At 39.4% G+C, this 13,211-nt stretch overlaps 1 protein-coding gene across 2 annotated transcripts in view; it reads right to left on the bottom strand.

Moving 5' to 3' along the window:
* Nucleotides 1-921: 921 nt before the first annotated feature.
* The window catches only part of SF3B1 (splicing factor 3b subunit 1), a 52,776-nt gene continuing 40,486 nt past the window's right edge, over nt 922-13,211 (bottom strand). For both annotated transcript variants that reach the window (XM_075000640.1, XM_075000641.1), the window contains 11 exons: nt 9,816-9,961; nt 9,567-9,713; nt 8,788-8,913; nt 7,296-7,517; nt 6,611-6,793; nt 6,395-6,506; nt 6,168-6,288; nt 5,243-5,374; nt 3,953-4,225; nt 3,075-3,291; nt 922-1,748 (listed from right to left, as the gene is read on the bottom strand). In XM_075000640.1, coding sequence (XP_074856741.1) covers nt 1,590-1,748; nt 3,075-3,291; nt 3,953-4,225; nt 5,243-5,374; nt 6,168-6,288; nt 6,395-6,506; nt 6,611-6,793; nt 7,296-7,517; nt 8,788-8,913; nt 9,567-9,713; nt 9,816-9,961 — 1,838 coding nt within the window. In that variant the 3' untranslated portion in view covers nt 922-1,589. The remainder of the gene's footprint in view (nt 1,749-3,074; nt 3,292-3,952; nt 4,226-5,242; nt 5,375-6,167; nt 6,289-6,394; nt 6,507-6,610; nt 6,794-7,295; nt 7,518-8,787; nt 8,914-9,566; nt 9,714-9,815; nt 9,962-13,211) is intronic.

The raw sequence follows: 13,211 nt of genomic DNA, 5'->3' as shown, positions 1-13,211 counted from the left end.
GCTGCAAGCAAGTTCAAGTGACAATAGAGAAAAATACTGGTTGCAGTTCTGTGAAGAAAATAGCTCCTGAACAATAAAGCCATCAAGAACTCTCAGCTCCTTCCATGTAATAAATTCCAGTGGTAAACTGTATAGTACAAATAGAAGAAATACTATGGCCAGATTGTCATGGCTACCCCCACAAAAACAAAAACAACATTGTCAGAAAGGTGGAAGAATAATGATCTGCCCCAAAATAGGGCTGCAAATTTCTAACAAATTGAGAGAGAGGACGTAATTCATGTGACACATCTAAGTGGCATGGAAAATTAGGATAAATAGTAGCTTACATGATAAATAGGAAAACATGTTCTGCATAGACACAAACAACAGAAATATTTATCTAAAACATGAGAATTCAAATATTAAGGGAGAAAGCAACCTGATCACAGAATGGAGCATCAGTCACTTACAATGTAACACTCCTCATATCTGACTATTGATGTTTTCGCCAAATGTTCCTTAACATGCAGTGACATCACCACAATGATAACCTTACATGGCAATATCAAGACATCACCCCATGTTTTATGCAGTTTTCCATGTCTCCATTTATAATACATCTTTCTTCACTTCCTTTGTTTGCTGGCATCTTTATAATTGGGGCTGAGCAGCAAGGAGGAAAGGTGTTTCTTCTACCCACCTTTACAAACTAAGAACTGGAAAGGACAAAGTGATTCTATTAATTCCTGTCCCTTTACTCATCATTCGCAGCAGCTGCCTCAAGTCAGGTAATTCAGACGCGTGGTTCTGATAAATATCCAAGGGACTCTAAATCAGACCTAAGTGCTACAGTGGTCACTTTCATCCTGGCAGGTACATGGATAAAGTCTATGAAACAGATTCTGTCCAGATTCATGTCCACATTCAACTGACAATACATTTTTACCTAAACCAATTTTTTATTACAGTGACAGCACAATTAATCTTTACAGCCATGAAATTTTGACTGAAGCAATCTGACAGCAAATAGTAACTAAAAACCGTAGTTTCCATGCAAACGAGAGTGAAAACTATGGCAAACAACAACAGTACAGTTTCATTATCCCATTATAAAAGATGCACATCAACTACAGTTGGTACATTTGTCTTATTTATTCAAAACTAGGGGATAACAAAGAGGGTTAAAATGTACGCCACCTTTTTACATAAACAAATGCTTAACAATCTATCAAAGATTCATTTTACAAGCCTCTCTGTTCAAAAACACACACACAACTTAGTATTTTATACACAAATGTTTATTTCTCAAATAAACATCCCCTTTTAAACACAAGGAATGAAACCTAAATCTTCATAAAGATGAATCCAAAATGAAATCCCTCCAGTACATTGTGTAATCGCACGGTGTTCTTGGTCACTACTGGCTTTAACTGTTTAACATAAAAAAAAGGACAGATTATTTTAAAATCATGCTAATGGATTTCTAGCTCCTCCTCTGACCAGCTCTATACTGATCTGCAATGTTTTAAAATTTTACATCACCAAATCTGAAGCATGTTTAAGTGTGAAACAGCTGTGCATTAAACACAAATGACTGAACAATAAGATTATAAGATATAGTCAAGTTCATAACGAATGTAGGTATTCTTTTCATCATTGTAGATTCTTGGATAGTGTGCTATCAGAGCATCCTGTGAGCCAATATAGATTGAATTATAAATCTTCCAGTAGACATCTCTGACTTTCCTGGCAGGGTGAAACAAACCCTAGGAAAATAAAACAAATATAAAATTAACAAGCAACAAACATTATAGACTTGGTATTCAAGCTGTGCAGAACAGTAGAAAATAAAAACAAAATGTCATACTTTTTTAAAATCAAGTTTTACTTAATAAAATAAGTGTCACATAAAGGTCTAAGCTAGGAAAACACAGAACTCTCTCCTGTTATTATTATTGTTTAACTTTCTAATGATGATAAAGACAATAATTCGTCATTACTTCCCACAGAAAGGAAATACAGAAGCTTAGGAATTCTGCACCCATTAAGTCTCATCTGTTCTTCAGGATGAATTCCAATTCATGAATTCTGGGTTGTTTTGCTCATTTCAGAAATGTGAAAAGCCCAAGTTCCAGTATACATAGCACTGGATTAGACATAAGGTGACCCAAGTTTGGACAGGTCTACACTAAGGGAGAAAGTTGCCTAAGATACACAACTTGAGCTATGACAAAAGCATAGCTGGACTCAATGTACCTTAGGTTGACTTTCTCCACCGTTCTCACAGTGAGAGCTCAACCCGAGAAACTCTCCCATTTCCTTCCCTTATTCATCAACACTGCAAGTAACACTAGAGTCAACAGGGACCCCTCAGCGTTTGATTTAGCACGTCCACACTAGACATGCTAAATCAAATCCCAGAGAGACTGATCGCTGCAGTGTCGATGCCGCAGTAAGTGTAGGTATACCCTTAATGACACAGTTCTGTTCCTGAGAAATCCAACTTTAAGAGACAGAATCAGAGTCAAGAATAATTAATTTGGGGGTGGCGGGGGAGCGTGTGGAGAGAAGAGCATTAGTTCTTTGTAAATTTGTTTTGTCAGATGAAAGGCATTAAAGGTTGAACCTCTCCAGTCCAGAACTCTCTCATCCAGCAACATCCATAACCCAGCATGATTTGAGTTAGCCAGACGACCACTTATCACAGGTGTGGCCAAGTTTTCTGCAGTCTCATCATGTTCGTTTACAGCCACCAGTTCTGTCTCTCCGTGTTTTGTGCTGTTATTTAGCTCTAATTTACCCCTGGATGTCTTCTAAGAGCCCAATAAGCAGTTGAGGTGGTGGTGATGCTGCTAGACAATATTGACTTCCCATCATTCAGCAAATTCTCTCATTTGTCACCAGTCAAAGGATGCCAGACAAGAGAGATTCAACCTACACTACTACTCTCCCATCTCTGTTGGGATGAAAATATTACACTGCAAATACTGAAGCTTAGGCCATTATCATCCTGAAAACTGTTTTGGGTTTTCTACTTTCCACCTAGGTTTGAAAAATTACTTTCCCTGTCATCCCACTATAAGTAAGCATACCTGTAAACAATACTGCAGCATTCTGCATGGTCCAATAGCAACTCTTAGGCCCTCCAGTGCTCCCATAACTGCCTGAATGACGTGAGGCGATGTCTCAAACACATTGGGCCACACATAATTTAGCAAGTGATTCAGAGAATCCTCACAGCCAAATCCATAGACTCCAAGAGACATATGCTGTACCACAGCACTGGCTGTCTGTCTGTGTACAAGGTCTCTGCAAAGAAAATATAAACTATTTTACAAGTTTGCTTGCAAATAAATTTTCTGTTGGATATCAGCAATGCTTTTCTGACACAAAGAACTAAAATGTTCTGATGATAGTCTTCTAGCTTTCCCTGCAGTTTCACAGGAGAAATTACTGTCATTTAACACTGCTTGACAGCCTAGAAAAATATTTAAAAAAGTCTAAATATGGCAAATCCTGGCCAGTCATTCTGTAATTATCTCATTTTGCAAATGTTTAATCTTCAATAGTATTACTAAAAAAGAATATGTAGAGAAGGTTGTTTTGCATTGCGTCAAGCTAATATAGCAACGAAGGGTCCTGTGGCACCTTATAGACTAACAGAAAAGTTTTGAGCATGAGCTTTCGCCTGTGCTCACGAAAGCCCATGCTCAAAACTTTTCTGTTAGTCTATAAGGTGCCACAGGACCCTTCGTTGCTGTTACAGATCCAGACTAACACAGCTACTCCTCCGATACTTGACATCAACCTAATATGTAGTTATAGGTTATTCTATTAATGTTTTTGATTAAACATTCATCTCCATATACATTTTCTGCAATTGAGGAATCAGATGTGGGATGGAAGTACTTTTAATGTAACAAGGGGCATCTAAGTATCTGAGTATTCTGCACAATTAAAAGTTACTGACCTGTCCATTAAAGCGTCTTCAAGCAATGGCGTAACTGCATAAATGTAATCTTTTCCCATCTCTCCAATGTATTCAAACAGAAAAGAAAGAGATTTTAATACACCATTCTGGACATTCAGTTCTGGAACTCTGTATTCATTCATCAGAGCTGGCAGTACTGTGAAAGGTGAGCATGTTTCAGCTACAATAGCAATTGCTACTGTAGTACATACTCTGTTCTGTCTTTCCTGTACTTTCAGGTTATTTAGCAGTGTAGCCAAAACATCATGGGGTCTGAAAGAGACAAAATGCAAGACTTTGTCAGTGAAAAATGTAAACATGTACTAAGGTATTTTTAATGTCAAAAAACCAGTCAATAATTGCATCTCAGTGAGGGACAGTTGATTTTGAATTAGCAGAAGGCAGTGAGCTGTGCCATACATAAACTAAGTATTTGTGTACTCTTTTTATGACCCTCATCCATCCTTTCCCATTTAGAATCCAATTTGCAGCAACACGCAACTCCTATACTCTCTTCTTTCTATAGCTCCTTGCAAACATTTATGCTTTTGCATAACATTATGAACATGCAAAGTGTTAGCTGATTAGGGTGTATATTTCTACAGTGCATGTATGATGTGGTTCCAGTCTTAGGGCTTCTAAATACCAGTATCTTTTTTTCGAATGGATTACTTATTTATATGTCTGACCATCTGCTAATATGTGGATAATACCGAATTAAGATTCACTCTCTACTAGTCCATGTCATGACTGAAATGGCAATACAAATGAACAGCACGCACAATTGTGGACCGAAGAGCACGATTCCATGAAAAGACCCAGGAAGCATCTGAAGGTACCATTTCCTCCAATTTTTCAATTAGAAAAACATTTCCATATATCAAAACAAAAAGCAGTCAAGTAGCACTTTAAAGACTAGCAAAATAGTTTATTAACTATTAATAAACTATTTTGCTAGTCTTTAAAGTGCTACTTGACTGCTTTTTGTTTTGATAGTGTATAGACTAGCACGGCTTCCTCTCTGTTACTATTTTCATATATTTTGTTGCTTCTAAAGTTAGAACCACTACAGTTCAAGTACTGAAAGGAGAGGGCTATAACTCAACTTTATTTTTCTACCAAGATAAAATGTACTTTTATCATGTATGCCCTACAAAGCTTGGGAAAATCTACATTCACTTTTAAAATTTCTAAAGAAACTGAGTCTTATTTTTTCAAGAAAACCCATGATTAACACCATTCTAAAAAAAGGCCTATACGTACTGGTCAGTATCAAGACAACACACTTACCCAATAGCTTTTGCAATATAACCAAAAGTGTTTACTGTGGCTCGTCTGATAGCTTTCTTGTGAGCTTTTAACAACTCCAACAGTTCAAAGCAGATCCTCATCCATTCCCTTGCAGAAACATATTCTGCTCCCCTGGATAAGAAAAGAAATAAATGTATTTTAGTGCAGTAATAGTTTTTGAAGAAAAAACAGATTTAAAATGTACACACCTGTCCCAATACTATAGGTACATGGCTTCATATTCTGGCTTTTTAAACAGAGAATTGGAAGGCTATGTGAATTTTTTTTAATAAGAATACACAAACCATATATAGAATTAACCTTCATTCTAAGCGGAAGATCAACCCAGTCAGGGCCAATCTTCTGGCGTTCAATTTGGCGTATCTGGTGAAGACACAGCAAAAAATCGATCTCTCTGGAGTTGGCAGTTGACCCCCTGGTACTCCATGTTACTGCATGGCGTAAGGGAGGTCAATGCAAGAGTATAAAGGCTAGGTCTTCACTACAGAAATAAGCCAATTCCGATATGTCAATTCTAGCTATGCAAATGCCACAGCTAGAATTGTGTATCTGAAATTGACTTATTTCCCTAGTAAAGACAAGCCCTATGTAAACTAGGAAATCAGTGAAAGACTAACAATGGCAAATAATACAATTTAAATAGTATATGTGACTGCAAATGCATACTTGATCGCTCATTCTTTGTACCTACATTTTTCATTTTATTAATAATGAAGAAATGTTAATATGACCCATCTTTGTAAAAAAGTTAAGGGAACACCAATAGCCACAAAGATTTATAAATTCCAGATCCAAAACCTAATAAATATATTATCAAATATTAAAAATGGGTAATTGTTCCCTTCTGTTATGTAAGTAGTTAACATGTCATGGCGTTTCAGACAAGAGTACCACAACTACTCACCTGTCAGCAATACGCCCAACCAGGTCGATACAGTTCTCCTGTACTTTCTCATGTCTGTTTTTCAAGATAGGTGTGAGCCTTGGCAGCAGGTCTTTGATTGGCGGTGTCATTTTGTGCATACCTGTTCCACAGAATGTCACCTTATTAAGTCTCAGATTCTGTTACACATGCCTCGCCCCACCCTCCCATTTCTCTGCTTGTGTGTCTGACACAAAAGCCCCACATACCTATAACATTCACAATGGCTTTAAGTGCTCCAAGTATGCTGCCTAATACTTCAGGGTATTCCTCACCCAGGTACTCATATAGGACAACACCCAAGTGTCCCATCAGTTTTTCCTAGAAACAAGTAACAAGATTTAAAAGTTAGCAAAAATGCTTTCACTCATTCTTTCATTTAAAAACTAGCTTCTATGAAACAGAAGAATGGGAGAAATGAATACCTCTTGACAAGTCTTCATGACAACTGCAGTACGAGAGATCAGGTCAGCAGCTTGCTGCCTAACTTTGGCCGATTTGTTGTTCAAACGCCACAAAACTGTACCACAAATCTGGGGCAAATATGGTTTAACTCGTTTGCCAAGAGCATTGACCACTGTGCCAAAACCATTCAACATCACAGAGTCCTGAACAACAACAACAACAACAACAAAAAGAGTCAGAAAAGCAATCTCAGCTGTACCACAAATTGCATGCAGTGCCGTTTTGGACACATTTGTCCCACTAATAAAACTGAGCTGGGTGAGTGAGCTAACATCTTTTATTGGACCAACTTCTGTTGGTAAGACAGACATTTTTGATCTGTTACAGAAAAGCAGCTCTATGTAAGTTCAAAAGCTTATTTCTCTCACCAACACAAGCTGTTCCAGTAAAAGATATTCTGACTCACTCACTTTGCTTCTCTTATACCAACCATCCATTATTATTGAACTTATTTCATACCTACAACCTTTATAGTATATGCCACTTTAATATTCTGGAACAGCTTTACAAATTTCAGTAGTTTGTTTCAACTAAAAAAAAACTCACATAAATCTTGTCTGGATTTCAATCATAAATACTAAATTTCTCCAGAATAGTATAAACGGATTAAAAACGTTAACGGCTAAAAGCATCTTCTGACAGTACCTCTGTGGTCTGTTCCTGGAAGGCATACAGGATACCATCAATAAGCTGTTCTTCTAGTTTATGGTCAATGTCTGCTGCGCCCAGATTCCCCATGATTTTCTCAATTGTTTCCATAACCATTTTTCTGTACTGTTCAGCCTCATCTTTCAGGTCATCCACGATCCTGGAAATAATTTCTGCTGCTCCAACTTTGTTTGCCAGCTCCACTGTAGTATCAACCAACTGAAACATAAAGCTATAACTTTGAGCGAAGTAGAGAGATGTTTTAGGAAATCTTTGTGAACTCTAAGATAACCTGGTAAATTCTATGCCTGATACAGTAAACTCTTTCCTATCCAGCAGCCCAAGGACCGGGAGGTTGCTGCATATTCAAATATTCTAAACAACAGAGAGGTGTACCCAGCAATACAGAACACTGAAGGAACATAAGATTTGATATTAAGAAACAAAAATGTACACAGAGTACTTTATTTACCAATAATTTTATTGTACGCTGTAAACTTATACTGTATTTGCAGTATTTCTTTGTATTTACTGTCACTATATTGTATTTATGGTAAATATAACTACAATTTAGTTATGGTTAAAATGCCAGTTATTTGAGAATTCCAACTGATAAAATGCTGCTTATGGAAGTGTTTACTGTACAAAGAAAACAAAAGGGATCATGCTGGTGATATTATTTACTCTCAAGAACAGAATAACCCTTTGCAACAACCAACTTGCAGAAAGCCATTTTCAAAGTTGTAGGTATGCAGAAAAGTTTTCAGAATTTCAGACTTATATCTACATCCTGAGGGAAAAAATATTGCAAATGGACTAATGCACTTGCTTGTTCTTCTCCTTAAATATAGGGTGTGTGGAAACTTTCCTTGTACAGATAACTAAAAATTACAGAACATGCTGTTTTTGAACTCATGTGAGAAGTAACTATATTATCCAGCTAAACACTTTTTAAAAAACGGGAGTTTGAGCCCTTATGTCATTAGCAGTGACAAAGTGAATGTTGGGAGTTTGTTTCCTGTTACGATGGACCAAAAATGATCTCAAACACATTGCCATATTAATCTGTCTCAACTGGAAGGACAGATGGTAAAATAGATGGAAAGTGGAGCATTTAAGTCCTCTCAGACTGTCAAATTAGGTGTTCATTTGAGCCAACAGAATTAATACTTTTGTGATGGGGACACTTATCCACTAGAATCTGAAACCAACCAGTCATTTTACAAAGCTCAAATAAGCCAACAGGTGACAGTTACTATTATCGCTACCAACTGAGACTGCTATTCAAACTAGTTAGAGGCAATATATTTTATCTCATTTAAAATGCTGAGCCCTTTAATCTATCTACATCTTAAAATGTGTCTTTACCCAAATTGAACTCCTTTTCAAGTTATACTGAAAAAGTCAAAAATAAATTCAACAAACAACTGTCTACATATAATTTAATAAATATAATTCAAAGCAGTTCAAAATCTTTTCCAAAAGATACCTGTCTGTAATTTCTTCTGTCCAGTGCCATTCTGTGCTGCCAAAAGTGTTTGAAAAATGGTGGCAGAATCTCTGTTTTAATATAGTTTGCTTCAACACCATCCGTACCACAACACTGCTTTACCACCTAGCAGGGAATAAAAATCCCATAGTTTTAATGCCGTAGACCAACTATTTTTAGGAGAATACTTATTATATGACTTTATTGATCCACATTAGTACAGGTGGAAATTCTCTCATTCGGCACTCTCTCGCCCGACAACATCCACAGTCTGGTAGTCCTGCAGGGAGGTCAGTCAGGGCCTGTGGATCCCTGCCATCAGCCCTTGGGTGGCAGCGAGCCAAATGGTGGCTGGTGAGCCCTCCTGGTAGCCGCATGGCATGGGATGGGGAGTTTGGCGGGCAGGGGTCCCTGCTGTCAACCTTGCGATGGCGGGTAGCTGGCGGGGAGCCAGCTGGGGCCAGGAAACCCTGCCAGCAGTCCCACAGGAGGAGCCTGGTCAAGAATCCCCTCTGACAACCCGTGGGGGTGGGGAGCTGGTCCAGAAACCCACTGCCAGTCTGAGCAGAGTCCCCCAGGCAGTCTGAGGGCAGGGAGCTAGGTAGCCAGGAGGAGCAGCCCCCCCAGGCATGCTCTGAGGCCTGACTTCTCTTCATCTGGCAAATTCCATCCTTTGGGACCACTCAGGTCCTGAGGGTGCCAGACCAGAGAGGCACAATCTGTAGTAATATCAAGTTCATGTTAAACATTAGACTGACAGTGTTAAGTGATTGCCATACCTTTAACACAATTTTTTTCATTTCTTCATCAGGAGACTGGAACTCTCTGATAAGGATTAGCATTACTTCTCTGGTATAGTAGTTTGCATACTCAGCATCCATAAGAGGGATAAGGTAACCGATAGCTTTCAAAAAGGCAGCCAGACCCTATTTTAATACATAATATATTTGTGATAGGTATTAAAACACATACAGCAACTTACACTGACAATAGAGAGGTGAAAAGCAGCAGATTATAGAGAGACATACCTTTCCCCTGTGCTGACGTATACCCTTCCACAAGGGCTTTAGAACGGAGTCAAATGATTCAATGCCATAAGGAGTGGCTGCCTCAGCCAAAGCAGCAATAGCCAAAGCGCTGATAGTACGCACTTTCTGCTGCTCATCCACCAGACCTGGAAGACAAGTCATATTCAGTAAGTGATTTTACACCATTGCATGGTGCTTGAATTATTGTTCAAAAATGGGGAAATGTGTGCGCAACAGGACAGAAAAAAGAAAAAATCCTTATGATAAAAGTATGAAAGCATGCATCCTTTTCTTCTCTTTTGTGCTCAGCATTTCCTGGATCAAACCTCCAATATCTATTTTGGAATTTAAAAGTCTTGTTTATACAAAGAACTATTTGCTCTAACATACTAAAAATCAAAACCATGAGGTGTTTCAGCTCCAAATGTCTCTTACGATTCAGACTTCTTCAGGAAGGGTGCTGAAGTGCTGCTTCCAACTTGGCAGCTATTTAACAAAAGAGGAATCATTTTAAGGAAGTCCTGGGCAGAGGAAATTCAGATGAAAAAAAAAATCTCATGCTATTTTATAATACTTACAGAAAAACAGAATTATAACCAACTGCCCAACCACCTCAGGCTGTGTTCTAACGCTGAAGAAGTCCTTTTTTAAAAAACATTTCAGAAAAAAAAATATACACACACTGTTTACAACCTATTAACTGCCTTGACTGTGGGTTTTAAAACACATCACGCTATAAAATTCCACATCTTTGCAACAAGGAAGCCCCAAGAGCTCCATAACACAGTGGTTAAAACTAACCAGCAAATGTTTCACTAAAGCAAATAAGCAATTACAATACAAGCCACAAAGTGCTGCCAAGTAAGTTTGATATAGGTGGCTGTTATTCTATCAATAAGTTTCCTCAGTTAGAACTGGCTCAGATTCTGCTAAATGAAACCCGGTGGTACTCAGAAATTTAACCACTAATATAGAGAATATCTTAATTTATAATAGACTTGAGAGATGGAGAACACAAAATCAAACAGAATTATTGTCACCTTCTAGTCTAAATATGGTCCAAAGAGCAAGAATTATACTACCTTAGTAGTAAAGGATTAACACTCAAAAAGAAATTAGAAGTACAGATATTTTCAAGTTGTCTTCTGTGTTTTATGTCTATATAACAACTCATATATAAGAGGAAGTTACACACCCTGTGCAGTTAGGAGAGTTCTTCAAGATGTGTCCCCATAGGCGCTCCACTGTGAGTGTCGGTGTGTCCTTACACTGGCCATCAGAGGTTTGTCATTAGCAGTGCCCTGCTGCGCAATGCATGTGCAGCCCACACCTCCTGCTGTAGCTGGCACCCATTGACTGCACATGACATGCCTCTGTTCCTTCTCTACCAGAGAGTCCCAGAACAGAACTCCAAGGCAGAGGGGAGGGTAGTGGAGAACCCATAGGGGATACGCACATGGAAGAACCTTCGTTACCGCACGAGGTTAGTAACTTCCTTCTCTTCTTCGAGTGATGTCCCTGTGGGTGCTCCACTCTGGGTGACTAAAAAGCAGCATCCACTTTAAGGCAGTGGGTTATGGAGTGGTGGTTGTATTATTGATGAAAGGACACAGTGTCTCACTGAAGAACCAGGAATTAGTCTGGATGTAATTGCATAATGTTTAGCAAATGTGTGTTTGGAGGACCAGGTGTCTGTTCTGCTTGTGTCTTGCATGGGGATGTCTTTGAGGAATTCGGTAGACGTTGCTATGGCTTGAGCGGAATATGCCATTACCTTCTGCAGTGGTATCTTGTTGCAGATCATGTAGCAGGTGTGTATGTACATCCAGGTCCATTTGGAGACACGTTGGGAAGAGACTGTTTCACATTTGGAGAGGAAGAGGATAGGGGACTTACGCTATGGTTTCATCCTTTCTAGGTAGGAGGCTACATCAACAGAATGCCCAGCGTGTGGAGTGCTGTCTGCAGTAGGTTCTCACACAGTTTTGGGAAGAAGGTAGGTAGGTTGGTTGATGTGGAATGTGGAGACTACTCTGGGAAAGAACTTAGGATGTGGTCTCAACGTGACTCTACGCTTAGTAAAGGTGGTATACAGGGGTCTGCCATAAGGGCTGCCATCTCCCCAAATTGTTGGGCTGACATCATTGTGATACGGAATGCCACCTTGATAGACATGTCATCAAACGTCGCCAGAGGCTCGAGGGGGGCTCTTGAGCACAACTGAGGTCTCAAAACAGAGTGAAATCACTTGTATCACAGAATGTCACAAATCGCTTTGTAATAGGAAGGGCAAAGACTGATACACTAGCAATTTTATCAAGAAAAGCTGTGACAGATGCTAAATGAACTCTGAGGGAACAGAGTGACGAGCTAGAGTCTTTGAGGGGTAGTAGGTGATCGGGAAAGGCGTTAGTTGCCTATGTTGACACAATGTTGCAAATCTTTTCCATTTGTACAGATATGTTTTCTTCATTGTGACAGGGCAACCACTCACGAGCATCTGTTTCACCCTGGGAAGGTCTGTTCACTATTACGGAGCCATGAAGTAACCACGTTTTGAGGTCAAAAATGGCTGGTTTGGATGTATCCTGTGACTGTGATATTGGGAGAGAAGACTGTGGACTGCAGATGGATAAGCAATGGAGATAAGGAAACTAAGTCTGTCTGGGCCACACTGGTACTATGAGAATAACTCATGCTCTGTCATTGCATACCTCCCTGATCACCCAGTGCCTCAACAGTAAGGGGGAAGGAAAGGTGTATAGGAGCTGCATTTTCCATGGGGTGAGGAAGGCATCCCACAGCAATCCCTTACCCTGCCCTGCTCTGGAAAGGAACAGGTGGCAATTCTAATTCAACTACGTGGCAAACAGATGGACCTGGGGTTGGCCCCAGTTTCAGAATACTGGTCGATAACTGCTTTATTTCCTACTTGTGTTGTATGCAGAAGTGACAACTGAGATCCTCAGCCATTGTGCTGAAGGATCCTGGTACAGACTGTTGGTGTGATATTGTGGCAGATACATCAGTTCCAAAATTGGACAGCTTCCATGAAGGAGGAGGATTGAGCCCCGCCCTGCTGTTGTATATAAAACTATATGTGCAGTGTTGTCTGTTAAAATGCACAACATTTTGTTTCATAGGATAGGCAGGAAATGGTGGCAGGCATTGCTTTCTGCTCTCAGCTCCAGGAGACTGATATTCATGCAGACTTCCTGCGTTGACCATTTGCCTTGCACTGTCTGATCTCCAAGGTATGCTCCCCATCCCATGAGAGGCATCTGGTTATGAGGCAGGATGACGTTTCCTCTTGAAAAGGGAAGCTTTGCATGATATTTTTGTTTTGTGTATTCCATCGCAGGGAAGAAAAGCCATGCAATGCCCTGTCAAACCGTC

The sequence above is a fragment of the Carettochelys insculpta genome, chromosome 8 (genome assembly GCF_033958435.1).
Source record: "Carettochelys insculpta isolate YL-2023 chromosome 8, ASM3395843v1, whole genome shotgun sequence".
NCBI classification, from domain to species: Eukaryota; Metazoa; Chordata; order Testudines; family Carettochelyidae; genus Carettochelys; species Carettochelys insculpta.
The sequence above is the reverse complement of the archived record's forward strand: the minus strand, read 5'-3'. Positions and strand labels throughout refer to the sequence as shown.